The following is a 14,377-nucleotide window of genomic DNA, read 5'->3' on the forward strand; positions in this document are numbered from 1 at the left end:
AAGGAAGAAATGCTAGTTGTGCTAAAAGACAAAGTGACAAGTGACATAAAGTAGAGAAGATGTGACAAGAGGTAATGTTAGTTGTGCTAAAAGACAAGTTAAAATTTTGAGTGGAAGAAAAAGTTACAAATACGGAAGGAATCTCCGACCAAGCCATGTGAAGATGGGGCCCAATGAAGTACCCTGCAAGGCTGGACAAGATAGATTTCGGAAGAGTTTGGAATCCATTTTTAAAATCCGTTCCAAAATTTAGCTATAAAAAGGAGAAGAAAGCAGAAGAAAAATAAGAGGCAAAAAGAAGAAAAACACTCTGAAGAAAACCCATCCAAACAACGTCTTCATCATCAACCCCCTTCCAAAACACTTTGTAAAATATTTCCTTATAAATACTTTAGTAGTTCCTCCTCTAAGCTTGTAAAATAAATAAGTTCTTATGCTTATGTGTGATCGTTTTTAATTCCCAGAGCTCAGTAGACTTTTTCGGGTTTCCCGAAAGGGAAATCTCTCTCCTATAAGCATATAAGTTACTCATATTTATCTAAATTATGTTTCTGCTAGATATTACCCTTGTTTATTTTTTTAAAAAAATTCTGTATAGTTTTATGTTTCATGTTCATATGATCGATTATTAGATATCACTCTTAGTATATGGTTAGTTTCCCAATTTCTTAACAATTATGATGGATTAACCTGTAAATTCCTAGGAGAAACTGGTTAAGTAAAACCCGAAAACAATTAAGAAGGGTATAAGTGGTTAACCATGGCCGGGGTGAGGTTAAAGAAATAAGAGTTAAGAAAAGTGTTAAAATCTTTAAAAGATTGGGAAGAAGAGATGAACAAAGTAAAAATAAATAATAAAGGGGTAATCTCAGTTCATAATTTAGATAATATGGTAACTATACAGGTCTATAGAATAAGAGAGAGAGAGTACCAAGTAGGATTTTCACATCATAAGAGTTTTTAATCGCAAAAACTAATTTTATTGTTAATGTCTAATAATCGTAATAACTATACAAATTCAGAAAGCTTTGCTAGGAGTCTTACTCAAAGTTTGGAAGAATTTATACTAGACATAGAAATCGGATTTTATTCGATAGTAAATTTGGCCGTACATTTTATATATCTACATTACAATAGTAGTATCTGTTTAGATATATATAGAAAACAACTTCATTTGATATTGTTAATATTATCATATCATCAATCATATCATCTATACCATCTAAGAAGACGATTTTAATGTTTAACCCTAACTTTATTTGTTCATGAAAATTTATAAAGTTTTGGAGATTTTTTGAAATTAAATATTTTAAAAAACAAAAATTTAAGTTTCTCGAAAAATAATTTTTTTTCACAGTGAGCGTATTTGATTTTATATATATATATATATATATGGGGGGGATCTGTTTGCACGTCGCAACGAGCCTTATGACTTTATATATATGGGGGGGATGGGGATTGATTATATATACGTGTGTGCGGATTGGGTTGCACTTCCCAACGGGCCTTAATTGCTATATGTGGATCGGGCTATGTTCAAACATAATTCAAATTGGGTTTTTTTTCCTTCCTATACCATATATGAAACTTTATTGCCAAATATGTGCATAGTATCTAAATTACCTGCCTAGTCCACATTTTTCCTACAATTCATGTACCATTCGTCTATTATGAATAATTAGGGCAGAATATTCCATAAAAACGTGCTAAAAATCAGGAAAGAATCTTGGGATAGATTGATTCTACATTAACTTCAAGTTTTGAAAAGGAAAGGAGATTTCGCATCTGCGTAATTTACTCTTAGAATACAATTCGAAAATTCAAAAAAAAAAAAAATACAACCAGCTTCAACAAACTACGAATAGCTTCAACAAACTGAATTCAAATTGTAGAATTCAAATCTTCGAGATTCAACAACTCAACATTGGTATATTATGTTCTTCGTTCGTTTTCAGAAAACAAATTGGCGATCATAAATTTGTTCTTCATCTTTTTTTCTCTCAATCTAGAAATACAAAAAAACAAAAAAATTTAGAATAATACATTAGCAATCATGTCCAAAATCGCAATCATGCTACAATTGAATGGGAATTGGGATAACTATGGCAGATTTAGAGATTTTGAAGTTGATGCCATTGTGGTAGATGAGAATGCAAGCTACAGTATTCTGATTTCTACAATTGCAGAACAACTATCGATTGATACTTCAAAAAAAATTGTAGAAACCAAATACATGGTGAACGACAATTGTCCCCAATGGAGATTAGGAATGATATGGGGGTCCGTGTGTATATGGAGACCAAAAAGGAGAATAAAAACATAGGTTCATATCCGTTATGTATAAGTGTACGAGATTTCAATACAGAATTGGCAATCACCAACGATAACACAAGTGCAGGTTTGTATAGTTGTAAATTGCATAGATTTATGTTTTTATGGTATTATCTTCAAAATTACTACAGCTACCTACAATTAAACTACAAATCTGTTTAATGATATAATAAAGCAATGTTGTTTTCAAAATTGCCTACAAAGTTAGTACATTTATAAAACAACATAAACTAAAATTATGATTAGAAATTGTTGATTTAAAAATATTGTCTTCAAATAAAACTACAATTGCAACAGTTATAGTAGAAATTAACTATAATGGCTGACATCCTAAAAATGGATGACTACAAAATTTTCACTATATCTACAAATTCTCTACAAATATTCTACAAAATTATAAGTACACTGTTTATCTTTATTTTGATGCAGGTTCATCTGGATCCATAAAGTTACTTGATATGTCATCATCTCCAGCTATAGCGGAATATAAAATTGAAATAATAACAGAATCTACGCAAACTGCTATTGAAGAAGGACAAGTGTATCAGGACAAACAAATTGTAGCTGCTGCAATGAAGCACTTTTCTGTGATGCACAAGTTGCAGTTCAGAGTTAAAAGATCTAGTCGTAGAAGGTATGGAGATATTTGTGGAGAAAAGACCAATAAAAGCATTGTTATACTCAAGATATGTGTAATGTAAATTGTAGTTACATTGTAGTTTATGTTACTTTATGTTAAAACAGTCCGTTTGTTGCATCTACATTTATAATCTGTATTAAATATTGTATTTCTTTTTGTAGCTACTGGCTTGTATGCGTTGGTGAAACCTATAAATGGCACTTCAAGGCAATGTCAATTAATGATTCCGCAATGTTCAAGATAAGGAGTATCAACCGATAACACACATGCTCCCTAATGGACGAAATATTCATACAGCGCAAACGTACTGCAGATGTAGTTGGTAGCATGGTAATTCCAAAGTATTGTGATCCTAAGACTGTTTACACACCAAAGGACATACAGACTGACATGTTATCCGAACACGGAGTGAACCTAAGCTACATGCAAGCATGGAGAGCAAAGGAAAAGACTTTACAGTTTTTGAGAGGGGATCCGGCTGACTCCTACAGCAAATTACCCAAATATTTTTATATTCTTGAGGAGACTTATCCTGGTTTGGTTGTTAAATTGAAAAAGACAGCAGATAAATGCTTCTTATACGCATTTGTTGCTCTTTGTACATCAATAAGTGGTTGGAAACATTGTAGGCCAGTAGTAGTGGTTGATGGGACATTCTTAAAGTCAGCCTACAGAGGAATTATGCTGACAGCAAGCACCATAGATGCAGCAGGTAAAAAGTGTAAAACTTTTGTAGTCATTTTGTAGGCAGTCTATAAAATGTAGATATATTGTAGTAATTTGTAGTTGTTTTGTAGCTATTACATGTAATGTAGATAAAATGAATATATTATGAATATATATTGTAGTTGTTATGTATTTATATTTTTATATAAATTTTCAAAGCTGCCAATTAATATTTTATGAATTAATAATGTAGGAACAATATTGCCCTTGGCATGTGTTGTGGTTGATTCTGAAAACGACGCATCTTGGAAGTGGTTCTTTGAGCAATTCAAGCAGGCATATGGTGAAAGACCTTCAATGTGTGTTGTTTAAGATAGGAATGAGAGTATACTGAAGGCAACATCAATTGTCTATCCGGGCATCCCATACTACTCTTGCATGTGGCATATTTGGACAAATATAAGGTCAAAATTCAAGAAGGGTCATCTACAATTGCATGAATTGTACTTTGCTACAACACGGTCATACACTCTGGATGAATTTAATGAAAGGCTATCGAAGATTGAAGAGGGAGACCCGCGTGTGAAATCTTACCTATATGATATTGGTTATCATAGATGGTCAAGAGTACATGCAACAGTGAATAGAACGTGGACAATGACATCAAATATTGCAGAGTCGTTGAACGCAGTAACAAAAGATGCAAGAGAGCTGCCGATATTTGACCTTTTAGAGTATATGCGGACACTGCTAGAACGTTGGACCAATGAGAAGTTATTGAAGGCGAAAGGTACTTTCACATTTCTTGGGGCCAAATTCAACAAAGAATTAGATGACAACAGAACATTATCTCAGAAGCTTAGGGTAAGATCTGTTTATTTGGTGCAGAAAAAATGAATTACTTAATATGCAGTGTTTCCAGATTGTATATAAATTGTAGTCAAATTGTAGATAATTGTAGATTGTATATAAGGTGTAGAATATTTGTAGATGATTTGTATATAAGTTGTAGATAATAAATTTTTATGATTGAGATAATATTTTTTTTGTTTGTTCTGCAATTGTAGGTGAGGGCTTGTCACGACCCAATTCCCGAACTTGGTCGTGATGGCGCCTCTCATGAAGACAAGGCTAGCCATTCAACCCAATTCATCCTTTTAAGACAATTAATTAACACAATTATGGTATAAATATGGTTTAATAATATCCAATAGCGGAAAGTATAGATAAAATACGGAAATCCAACCCAACTCAGCCCTAACCGGGGTGTCACAAGTCATGAGCTACTACAGAGTTTACTAAAATTCTACAAAGTATGGAATTAGGAACGACATCTGAAGATATCATAAATACAGAAGATAAGGGAGAAAACGGGTCTGCGAACGCCATGCAGCTACCTCGATAACTCCGATGAAAACTGAACAGCAGAAAACTCGTTCTATGCCTCAGGAATACCTATACCTGCACACATGGTGCAGGGAGTAATGTGAGTACTCGACCCAGTGAGTAATAAATATAAATAATAACTGAAGGTAAGAAAACACGTTAAGGCACACAACACTCTATACAGAAGCAGTGAAATCATTTAAAATAACAATTCAGTGAAACATCATGTGAAATTTCTTTTAAACCAGTAAAAACAGGTAATTTGGCAGTAAAATGACGAGTAGAAATCTGCCTCTCGGTCTCAATATCAAAACAACAAATAGAAATCTGCCCCTCGGGCTCAGTATCAAAATAATAAGTAGAAATCTGCCCCTCGGGCTCAGTATCTTAGAACAGTATCAGCCCCTCGGGCTCAGTATCTCAGAACAGTATCAGCCCCTCGGGCTCAGTATCTCAGAACAGTATCAGCCCCTCGGGCTCAGTATCTCAGAAAAGTATCAGCCCCTCGGGCTCAGTATCTCAGAAAAGTATCAGCCCCTCGGGCTTAGTATCTCAGAAAAGTATCAGCCCCTTGGGCTCAGTATCTCAGAACAGTATCAGCCCCTCAGGCTCAGAACAATATGAAGCAACCAGTCAATGAAATAAGAGCACATAATTATTATGGCGGATAATGCAGATGAGGAATAAATGCATGAGTGCAATGCAATGCATATGACGGTACCCTCTGGTACCCACTGCGGCGTGCAGCCCGAGCCATCCATATTTATTTATCGTCGACGGCGCTCACTGGGGAGGTGTACAGACTTCGGAGGGGCTCCTACAGCCCAAGCGCAATAACAAGTCATCTCGTGGCATCAATCAAGTCCTGGTTAATCATTGTTACCTGACCAATTTATATCACACGGTGCCATTGTTACTACTGTTTCAAGTCACATCATACAGTGTCATTGTTACCACTATTTCAAATCACTGCTACGGCGCGCAGCCCGATCCATGCTCAGTCCAAAAATCATAATAATCCCCTTGGGCATTTGTAAAATAGTAGTTCTCAGTCCGAAATATCATTTAGAAATATCATTTAAGTTTTCAAATCTTAGAATAATGGTTGAGTTTGCAAAACAGTATTTAAAACCTTGGACTGAGATCAAATGATATGCATATATGCAAAAATAGTGATGTCAATCCCTGAAGGATTCAAATAATTGGCAAGAAGCCCAAATGTAACAATTAAATCCAAGTAAGGATGATTTTCAATTTAGTTCAAGTAGAAAACACGGTAAAAATATCTCTCGGGACGGACTAAGTCACAATCCCCAATGGTGCTCTACCCCACGCCCGTTATTCGGCGTGCAAGTCACCTCAATATAGCGTTATGATGTGAAATTCCGGGGTTTCAAACCCTCAGGATATCATTTACAAGCATTACTCACCTCGAACCGGTGAAATCTCTAGCCCGCGACGCCTTTGCTCTTCAAATTGACCTCCACGCGCGTCGAATCTATCCAAATTAGAGTGAATACATCACAATATGATAAGGGAACAATACCCAATCGAAAACAATCGAGAAATAGAAAAAAAATCTCGAAACTAGCAAAACCCGAGCCCCGGTCCCGCTTCTCGAAAAATTACAAAACTCACATTACCGGATTCCTTGTCTCGCCACGAGTCCATGCATACCAAGAACTCCCAAATCCGAACTCAAATGACCTATCAAATACCAATTTGAAATATCAAAAACTCAAGCTCTAGTTCATCAATTTTTAGGCTTAATTTCCATGAATTTCTAGACCAATTTCACAATATAATCGAGTTTTAAGTTCAAAGATCTTACCTCCAATCAATCCTCTTCGAAACCCTCTTCATTTGCTCCCAAAAAGCTCTTAAGATGCTATAAAATGGAGGAAAATGACCCAAAAATCACGGATATAAACTCACTGCCCAGATTTTTCGGAATTACTGTTCACCCGCGCGGTACTGTTCACGCGCATGGTCACTGTTCACCCGAAGGGTTATTGTTCACACGCGGGGTTACTGTTCACGCTGCTAAAAAATACAGCAGCAGCCACAGAAAATTGCAGCACTTTTATTTTTCATTAAAATGGCTCTAACTCCATCATACGAACTCGGAATTCAATGATTCTTGTTCCTATGAGTCACAAATAATAATACGAACATAGTCCTTCAATCGAAACTCAATTCGGAGCTCGTTTTCCCAGTTCAATACTCATTTCGCTCGTTAAACAATTAACTCATGTTTCGCGTCAACAACTCAATCGCGACTTGATGAAATTAGACCAAAATTTCCAGATTAGTCCTATAATTCATTATCAAAATTCCAGAAGTCTCGAAATTAAATTTGGATCTCTAGAACTAAAAATGAACCTTTAGATCATTACATGCTTATGCTCAAACGGTAAAAATCTTCCAAAAACTCTTCCAAATCTTATCCGAGCCTCATGGGATCCCAACAAAGTATACTAACAAGTCCCATAATATGACACAAACTTAGTTGTTCCTTCGAATCACCAAAAACAATGCCAAAAATACTAAATTCACCTCGGATTCAAGCCTATGAACTTTGAAACTTCTAACTTTCACATCCGATGTCGAACATGTCAAAACTAGTCTGAATGACCTCAAATTTTGCAGACAAGTCCAAAATGACATAACGAAGCTACAGCAACTCTCGAAATTCCATTCTAACCCTCGGATCAAAATCTCACCTATCAACCGAAATTCGCCAAAATACTAACTTTGCCAATTCAAGCTTAATTCTACACCGGTCATCACAAAAATATTCCGGACACACTACTAAGTCCCAAATCACCTAACGAAGCTATCCAAACCATAAAATTCGCATTTCGAGTGCTCTAACATATAAGTCAATATCCGGTTGACTTTTCCAACTTACGTTTCCTTAAAAGAGACTAAGTGTCTCAAACCTTACCAAAATCATTCCAGAATGACTTCAAATTTTGCAAACAAGTCACATTTGACATGACGGACTTGCCCCATCTTTCGGAACCGCATTCCGACCCCAATATCAAAATTTCCACTTCCGGTCGAATTTTCGCAAAAACCTTCAAATTTCTATATTTAGCCAAATGATTTCAAAATGACCTCCAGACATCCGAATTCACTTCCGATCGCGCTCCTAACTCCAGAATCACCATACAGAGCTATTCCCAGACTCGGAATCCTAAACGGATATCTATAACACTGAAATGACTTCCAACCCAAATTTATGCAATTATTCTAAAATACTAACTTCCACAATATACGCCGAAATGCTCACGGATTTTCCAAAACCAAATCCGGACATACGCCCAAGTCCGAAATCATCATACGGATATGCTGGAACTTTCAGATCCCAATTCCGAGGTCGTTTACTCAAAATTTCAATCTTAGCCATTTTCTTCAACTTAAGGTTGCCACAATGAAAAGTTTCTTTCCAATTTGACTCCGAATTTCCCGAAATTCAACTCTGACCATACGTACAAGTCAATATACCTGAAATGAAGTTGTTCATGACTTCCAACTGCTGAACGGCGCGCTAGAGCTCAAAACGATCGGTCGGGTCGTTACATTCTCCCCCACTTAAATAGACGTTCGTCCTCGAACGTTCCAAGAACTGCTCTTAAGTTATCTGAAATCACTGTTTAACACCTCGTGCACCTTCCCGTGCTACCACAACTCATATGGACACATTAGTTTGATCAAATATGCAGATATCCTCTTTTATCCATACAATAAGCTCAGAACCCAATTCCAACACCTGAAATTCTATGCCATACCTGTTCCCTGTATATAAACACTGTATCAACTACCACACGAGGTACCAGAACGCGACTGCGTACCTTTGTTGAATTAGCACCATGCATCGCATAATTCACCATCTAACCACAATGACACTCCATGAACCTTAATAGCCAAAATTCTACGACTGTGATGCTCCCAATGCATATGATGATATACTTATACATTCTATTATAATGCTGACGATACAACCACAACGGAGGAGATGTGCAGAAATTTCTAACCAATTGCAGAGTTAACCAAACATTAATTCTCTCCTTTTTGACTAAAATCATCACCTCATTACTACCCAAATACTGGTAATTGCCCTGTAATATACCTCACATAATCCCACTGCAATAGTCCCCGATACCAATAGTCTTTCCTCACTTAGTACGAGCTGCTCAGACAACCAATCACCACAGACAATGACCAACGGTCTCACATAATGCAAAAATGCGCCAATAGGCCATAATGCGAACAAGATACATAAGGAAATGATCCAGGAATGAACTGCTCAACTCACACAACTAATATGGACTTTTCCCTAGAGAATAGGAATTTATCAAGCCGTTTCACAACACACATAGCACAATCACAATATTACATGAGTTGACGAACACGGAACAACATATGATATTCCAACACCCCTCCTTGAGGAGAGCTATACTAAAATGAACACATCTGACTCACATGAAGCCCATAATCCTATTTAAATCCATTCACCCACTTCAAGTCGATTCTGCTCGCACTGAACTAGGCTGATAGCCTTTCCTGGACCCGTAGTAAGTCATTTCTTCTTATAACATGAAAGAACTACCACCATAGCCGGGACAACACCCCATAATCCACAACCAAATGAACCGAACGACTTCATATAGATCTTAGATATTCTTCCATCATTTCAACTTTCTTAAGTCCCCAAAATTTGCTAACTCCCAGATTTTTCAAATATTTCGGCAGAGTCTCCCTTGTAATTGGGCCTATCCACCTGTCACAGTAACACTAAAACATCTCCTAACAGCATGTCCACAATCCAACAAGTACCACAAGTATATCAATAACACTAATCTCCGCATTACAATCCCGACATTATCACAATGATATTTTGACAGGAAACACATCATTTGTATGATCATAACCACATTTCTGGTCTTAATAGTTGTTCATAAATAACTCCATCATTATCAATAAATCTCATATTAACCACCACCTCATTTCAAATTTTCACAATACTGATAACAGAATGTGAGGCATGAAGACCTCATTATTACTTACTCAGATTAATGAGTCACATTTAACGCCACCTGGGAACTCATCTCATAAGCTAAAACTCAATGTTTACGGTATGAAAATGGCTGAATATGAACATAAAATATACAAGAATTATCAAATCAACCTAACTGGCATGACTCCCTTAATATTATCGTACGAATTAAACTTTACAAAGGAAAACTTTAAAGTCATAATTATTTACCACAAGGACCTTGTCCTTACATAACCTCCACCGCGAATTGCAGCCCGGTTTAAATATTTTACATTGTGCCAACTGCAGTTTTCAATTTCCTTTCTTTCTTCTTCTCAATAAATTTCGTAAACATTTTTTTTCATAGCACATAACGAACCCTCATATCGGTAGGGCATATAATTCATAAAAAAAAAAATTTGAACCAATTATTCCGAAACACATTAAATCCATTGTAGTGAATAATAAACATTACTTTAACCTTACCCCAAATCCTTGGAGCCCAATTTCTAACATCCAGAATTCTTTTCAAGACCCGAATCTCACATACACACACTGTATAAGTCCGAACAAACTATGTCAAGCCATAATAATAACCCTAGATATAATCGCATAACATACTACACAACTCGTATACTCGCAACACCATTCTCGATCACCATAACCACTCAAACCAACCACGTACCAGTAGGAAACCCCACATTAAACAGAACCTCACTCCAAAACCTTCGTACCCCATCAATAATGAAGAAATATACAGGAACTCACAATACACAACATGTTCCCCATACCTGTAGAAAGTATCTATTTTAAACCATGGTAGAAACCATCAAGAACACTTGGAAATCCATTTTCTCCTAATCAAGCTATCAGAACTAAATTTCTCTAATTCAACCAGGCCACGCAGGTCATCAAACTCAGAAATATTGCCATATTACTACAGCTAGTTCAACAAAAATTCTTCACAAGCTTAGGTAACACAGACCGTAAAATACCTCAATTCCACTACTAAGAACACCTTCATTCTCGTGACAATCAACTCAAATTTCTCAATTAGAGTCAAATTCAAATCTCAACACATACACCATGTTAGTAGAAAAGAAACTCTCTACTCAACATTATAAGGAACACACCTACGTAGATTATTCCGCATGAGATAACCCACCTACTTTGCCTCCAATTAACATTTTTGTTTACCTTCCACCGTCATACACATTACACAATCACTTAGTCTTCCCAGGTCTAAACTCATACTGTAACATGAAATTTACTTCACTCCAAACAGGAGGCTTGAAAAGATTCTTCACGCCCATAACTCGGAGCTACACCTCTAATCACAATAGAAATCATACACTTAATAGTTCACCTATCATCCAGCAGATCTTCCTCGACACTTCCAAGTCATATAGAAACATCTTGCAGTACTAACATACCCATCACATTGCTACCCAGCCGTCATTCCCACTAATAGGGGCAAAACCGGACATATAAGTTCAAAACACTTGCTCACACAATCAGCACCTCGGTGCTCAAGCCGTAGGAAAAGATCCGGCCTCAAGTCCTTCAGACTAGCCCAACATCAACTCGTAGAGATCACGCCTCGCCCCTCAATCAGGGAATCACAAGCCATCAAGGCACATCTGATACTGAGTGCTCATGCGCGCATGCGAACGCGTGGAAGGAATTTCAAGAGTTACTTTTCAAGCTGAATCAAGAACGCACGATAATAATTCAAGAATGTGAAGTTTTCCTAAAGGTTCTGCAGCCTCTCGAGGATAAATACAGATGTCTCCGTACCGATCCGCGAGACTCTACTAAACCTGCTCATGACTCGTGAGACCTATGTAACCTAGGCTCTGATACCAACTTGTCACGACCCAATTCCCGAACCTGGTCGTGATGGCACCTCTCATGAAGACAAGGCCAGTCATTCAACCCAATTCATCCTTTTAAGACAATTAATTAACACAATTATAGTATAAACATGGTTTAATAATATCCAATAGCGGAAAGTATAGATAAAATACGGAAATCCAACCCAACTCAGCCCTAACCGGGGTGTCACAAGTCATGAGCTACTACAGAGTTTACTAAAATTCTACAAAGTATGGAATTAGGAACAAAGTCTGAAGATATCATAAATAACAGAAGATAAGGGAGAAAACGGGTCTGCGAACACCATGCAGTTACCTCGATAACTCCGATGAAAACTGAACAGAAGAAAACTCGCTCTATGCCTCAGGAATACATGTACCTGCACACATGGTGCAGGGAGTAATGTGAGTACTCGACCCAGTGAGTAATAAATATAAATAATAACTGAAGGTAAGAAAACACGTTAAGGCACACAACACTCTATACAGAAGCAGTGAAATCATTTAAAATAACAATTCAGTGAAACATCATGTGAAATTTCTTTTAAACCAGTAAAAACAGGTAATTTGGCAGTAAAATGACGAGTAGAAATCTGCCTCTCGGGCTCAATATCAAAACAACAAGTAGAAATCTGCCCCTCGGGCTTAGTATCAAAATAATAAGTAGAAATCTGCCCCTCGGGCTCAGTATCAAAATAATAAGTAGAAATCTGCCCCTCGGGCTCAGTATCTTAGAATAGTATCAGCCCCTCGGGCTCAGTATCTCAGAACAGTATCAGCCCCTCGGGCTCAGTATCTCAGAAAAGTATCAGCACCTCGGGCTCAGTATCTCAGAAAAGTATCAGCCCCTCGGGGTCAGTATCTTAGAAAAGTATCGGCCCCTTGGACTTAGTATCTCAGAACAGTATCAGCCCCTCAGGCTCAGAACAATATGAAGCAACCAGTCAATGAAATAAGAGCACATAATTATTATGACGGATAATGCAGATGAGGAATAAATGCATGAGTGCAATGCAATGCATATGACGGTACTCTCTAGTACCCACTGCGGCGTGTAGCCCGAGCCATCCATATTTATTTATCGTCGACGGCGCTCACTAGGGGTGTGTACAGACTCCGGAGGGGCTCCTACAGCCTAAGCGCAATAACAAGTCATCTCGTGGCATCAATCAAGTCCTAGTCAGTCAATGTTACCTGACCAATTTATATCACACAGTGCCATTGTTACCACTGTTTCAAGTCACATCATACAGTGTCATTGTTACCACTGTTTCAAATCACTGCTACGACGCGCAGCCCGATCCATGCTCAATCCAGAAATCATAATAAGCCCCTTGGGCATTTGTAAAACAGTAGTTCTCAGCCCGAAATATCATTTAGAAATATCATTTAAGTTTTCAAATCTTAGAAAGATGGCTGAGTTTTCAAAACAGTATTTAAAACCTTGGACTGAGATCAAATGATATGCATGTATGCGAAAATAGAGATGTCAATCCCTGAAGGATTCAAATAATTAGCAAGAAGCCCAAATGTAATAATTAAATCCAAGTAAGGATGATTTTCAATTTAGTTCAAGTAGAAAACATGGTAAAAACATCTCTCGGGACGGACTAAGTCACAATCCCCAATGGTGCTCTACCCCACGCCCGTTATCCGGCGTGCAAGTCACCTCAATATAGCGTTACGATGTAAAATTCCGGGGTTTCAAACCCTCAGGATATCATTTACAAGCATTACTCACCTCGAACCGGTGAAATCTCTAGCCCGCGACGCCTTTGCTCTTCAAATCGGCCTCCACGCGCGTCGAATCTATCCAAATTAGAGTGAATACATCACAATATGATAAGGGAACAATACCCAATCGAAAACAATCGAGAAATAGCAAAAAATCTCGAAACTAGCAAAATCCGAGCCTCGGGCCCGCTTCTCGAAAAATTACAAAACTCACATTACCGGATTCCTCGTCTCTCCACGAGTCCATACATACCAAGAACTCCTAAATCCAAGCTCAAATGACCTATCAAATACCAATTTGAAATATCAAAAACTCAAGCCCTAGTTCATCAATTTTTAGGCTTAATTTCCATGAATTTCTAGACCAATTTCACAATATAATCGAGTTTAAAGTTCAAAGATCTTACCTCCAATCAATCCTCTTCGAAACCCTCTTCATTTTCTCCCAAAAAGCTCTCAAGATGCTCAAAAATGGAGGAAAATGACCCAAAAATCGCGGATATAAACTCACTGCCCAGATTTTTCGGAATTACTGTTCACCCGTGCGGTACTGTTCACGCGCGTGGTCACTGTTCACCCACGCGGTTACTGTTCACACGTGGGGTTACTGTTCACGCTGCTAAAAAATACAGCAACAGCTGTAAGCACGTGATTTTTGCCCTATATGAGAATTACTCCCAAAAAATTCAAAAATAAAATAATTTT

The 14,377-nt window shown here is 37.4% G+C and overlaps 2 protein-coding genes across 3 annotated transcripts; both read left to right on the top strand.

Moving 5' to 3' along the window:
• Positions 1–1,459: 1,459 nt before the first annotated feature.
• Positions 1,460–4,524, top strand: LOC104215801 (uncharacterized). 2 transcript variants are annotated; one of them, XM_009765699.2, is made up of 4 exons: positions 1,460–2,398; positions 2,761–2,965; positions 3,133–3,683; positions 3,891–4,524. In XM_009765699.2, the coding sequence occupies exons 3-4, from the start codon at positions 3,248–3,250 to the stop codon at positions 4,007–4,009; spliced, it is 555 nt and encodes a 184-aa protein (XP_009764001.2). In that variant the 5' UTR covers positions 1,460–2,398; positions 2,761–2,965; positions 3,133–3,247; the 3' UTR covers positions 4,010–4,524. Both variants share the same exon structure in this region, with proteins under 2 accessions (XP_009764001.2, XP_070024639.1).
• Positions 4,076–4,534, top strand: LOC138886996 (uncharacterized). Its single transcript, XM_070168702.1, has one exon. It carries the CDS (start codon positions 4,076–4,078, stop codon positions 4,532–4,534), a length of 459 nt encoding a protein of 152 aa, XP_070024803.1.
• Positions 4,535–14,377: the final 9,843 nt, after the last annotated feature.

Source organism: Nicotiana sylvestris, chromosome 3, assembly GCF_000393655.2.
Source record: "Nicotiana sylvestris chromosome 3, ASM39365v2, whole genome shotgun sequence".
NCBI classification, from domain to species: Eukaryota; Viridiplantae; Streptophyta; class Magnoliopsida; order Solanales; family Solanaceae; genus Nicotiana; species Nicotiana sylvestris.

What these genes read in the sequence shown, in the direction of transcription:
- LOC104215801 (XM_009765699.2), top strand. Translation starts at nt 3,248, where the DNA reads ATGGACGAAATATTCATACAGCGCAAACGTACTGCAGATGTAGTTGGT. An exon ending in AAGCACCATAGATGCAGCAG is followed by an intron (nt 3,684 to 3,890) that starts GTAAAAAGTGTA and finishes TTAATAATGTAG; the next exon opens with GAACAATATTGCCCTTGGCA.
- LOC138886996 (XM_070168702.1), top strand. Translation starts at nt 4,076, where the DNA reads ATGTGGCATATTTGGACAAATATAAGGTCAAAATTCAAGAAGGGTCAT.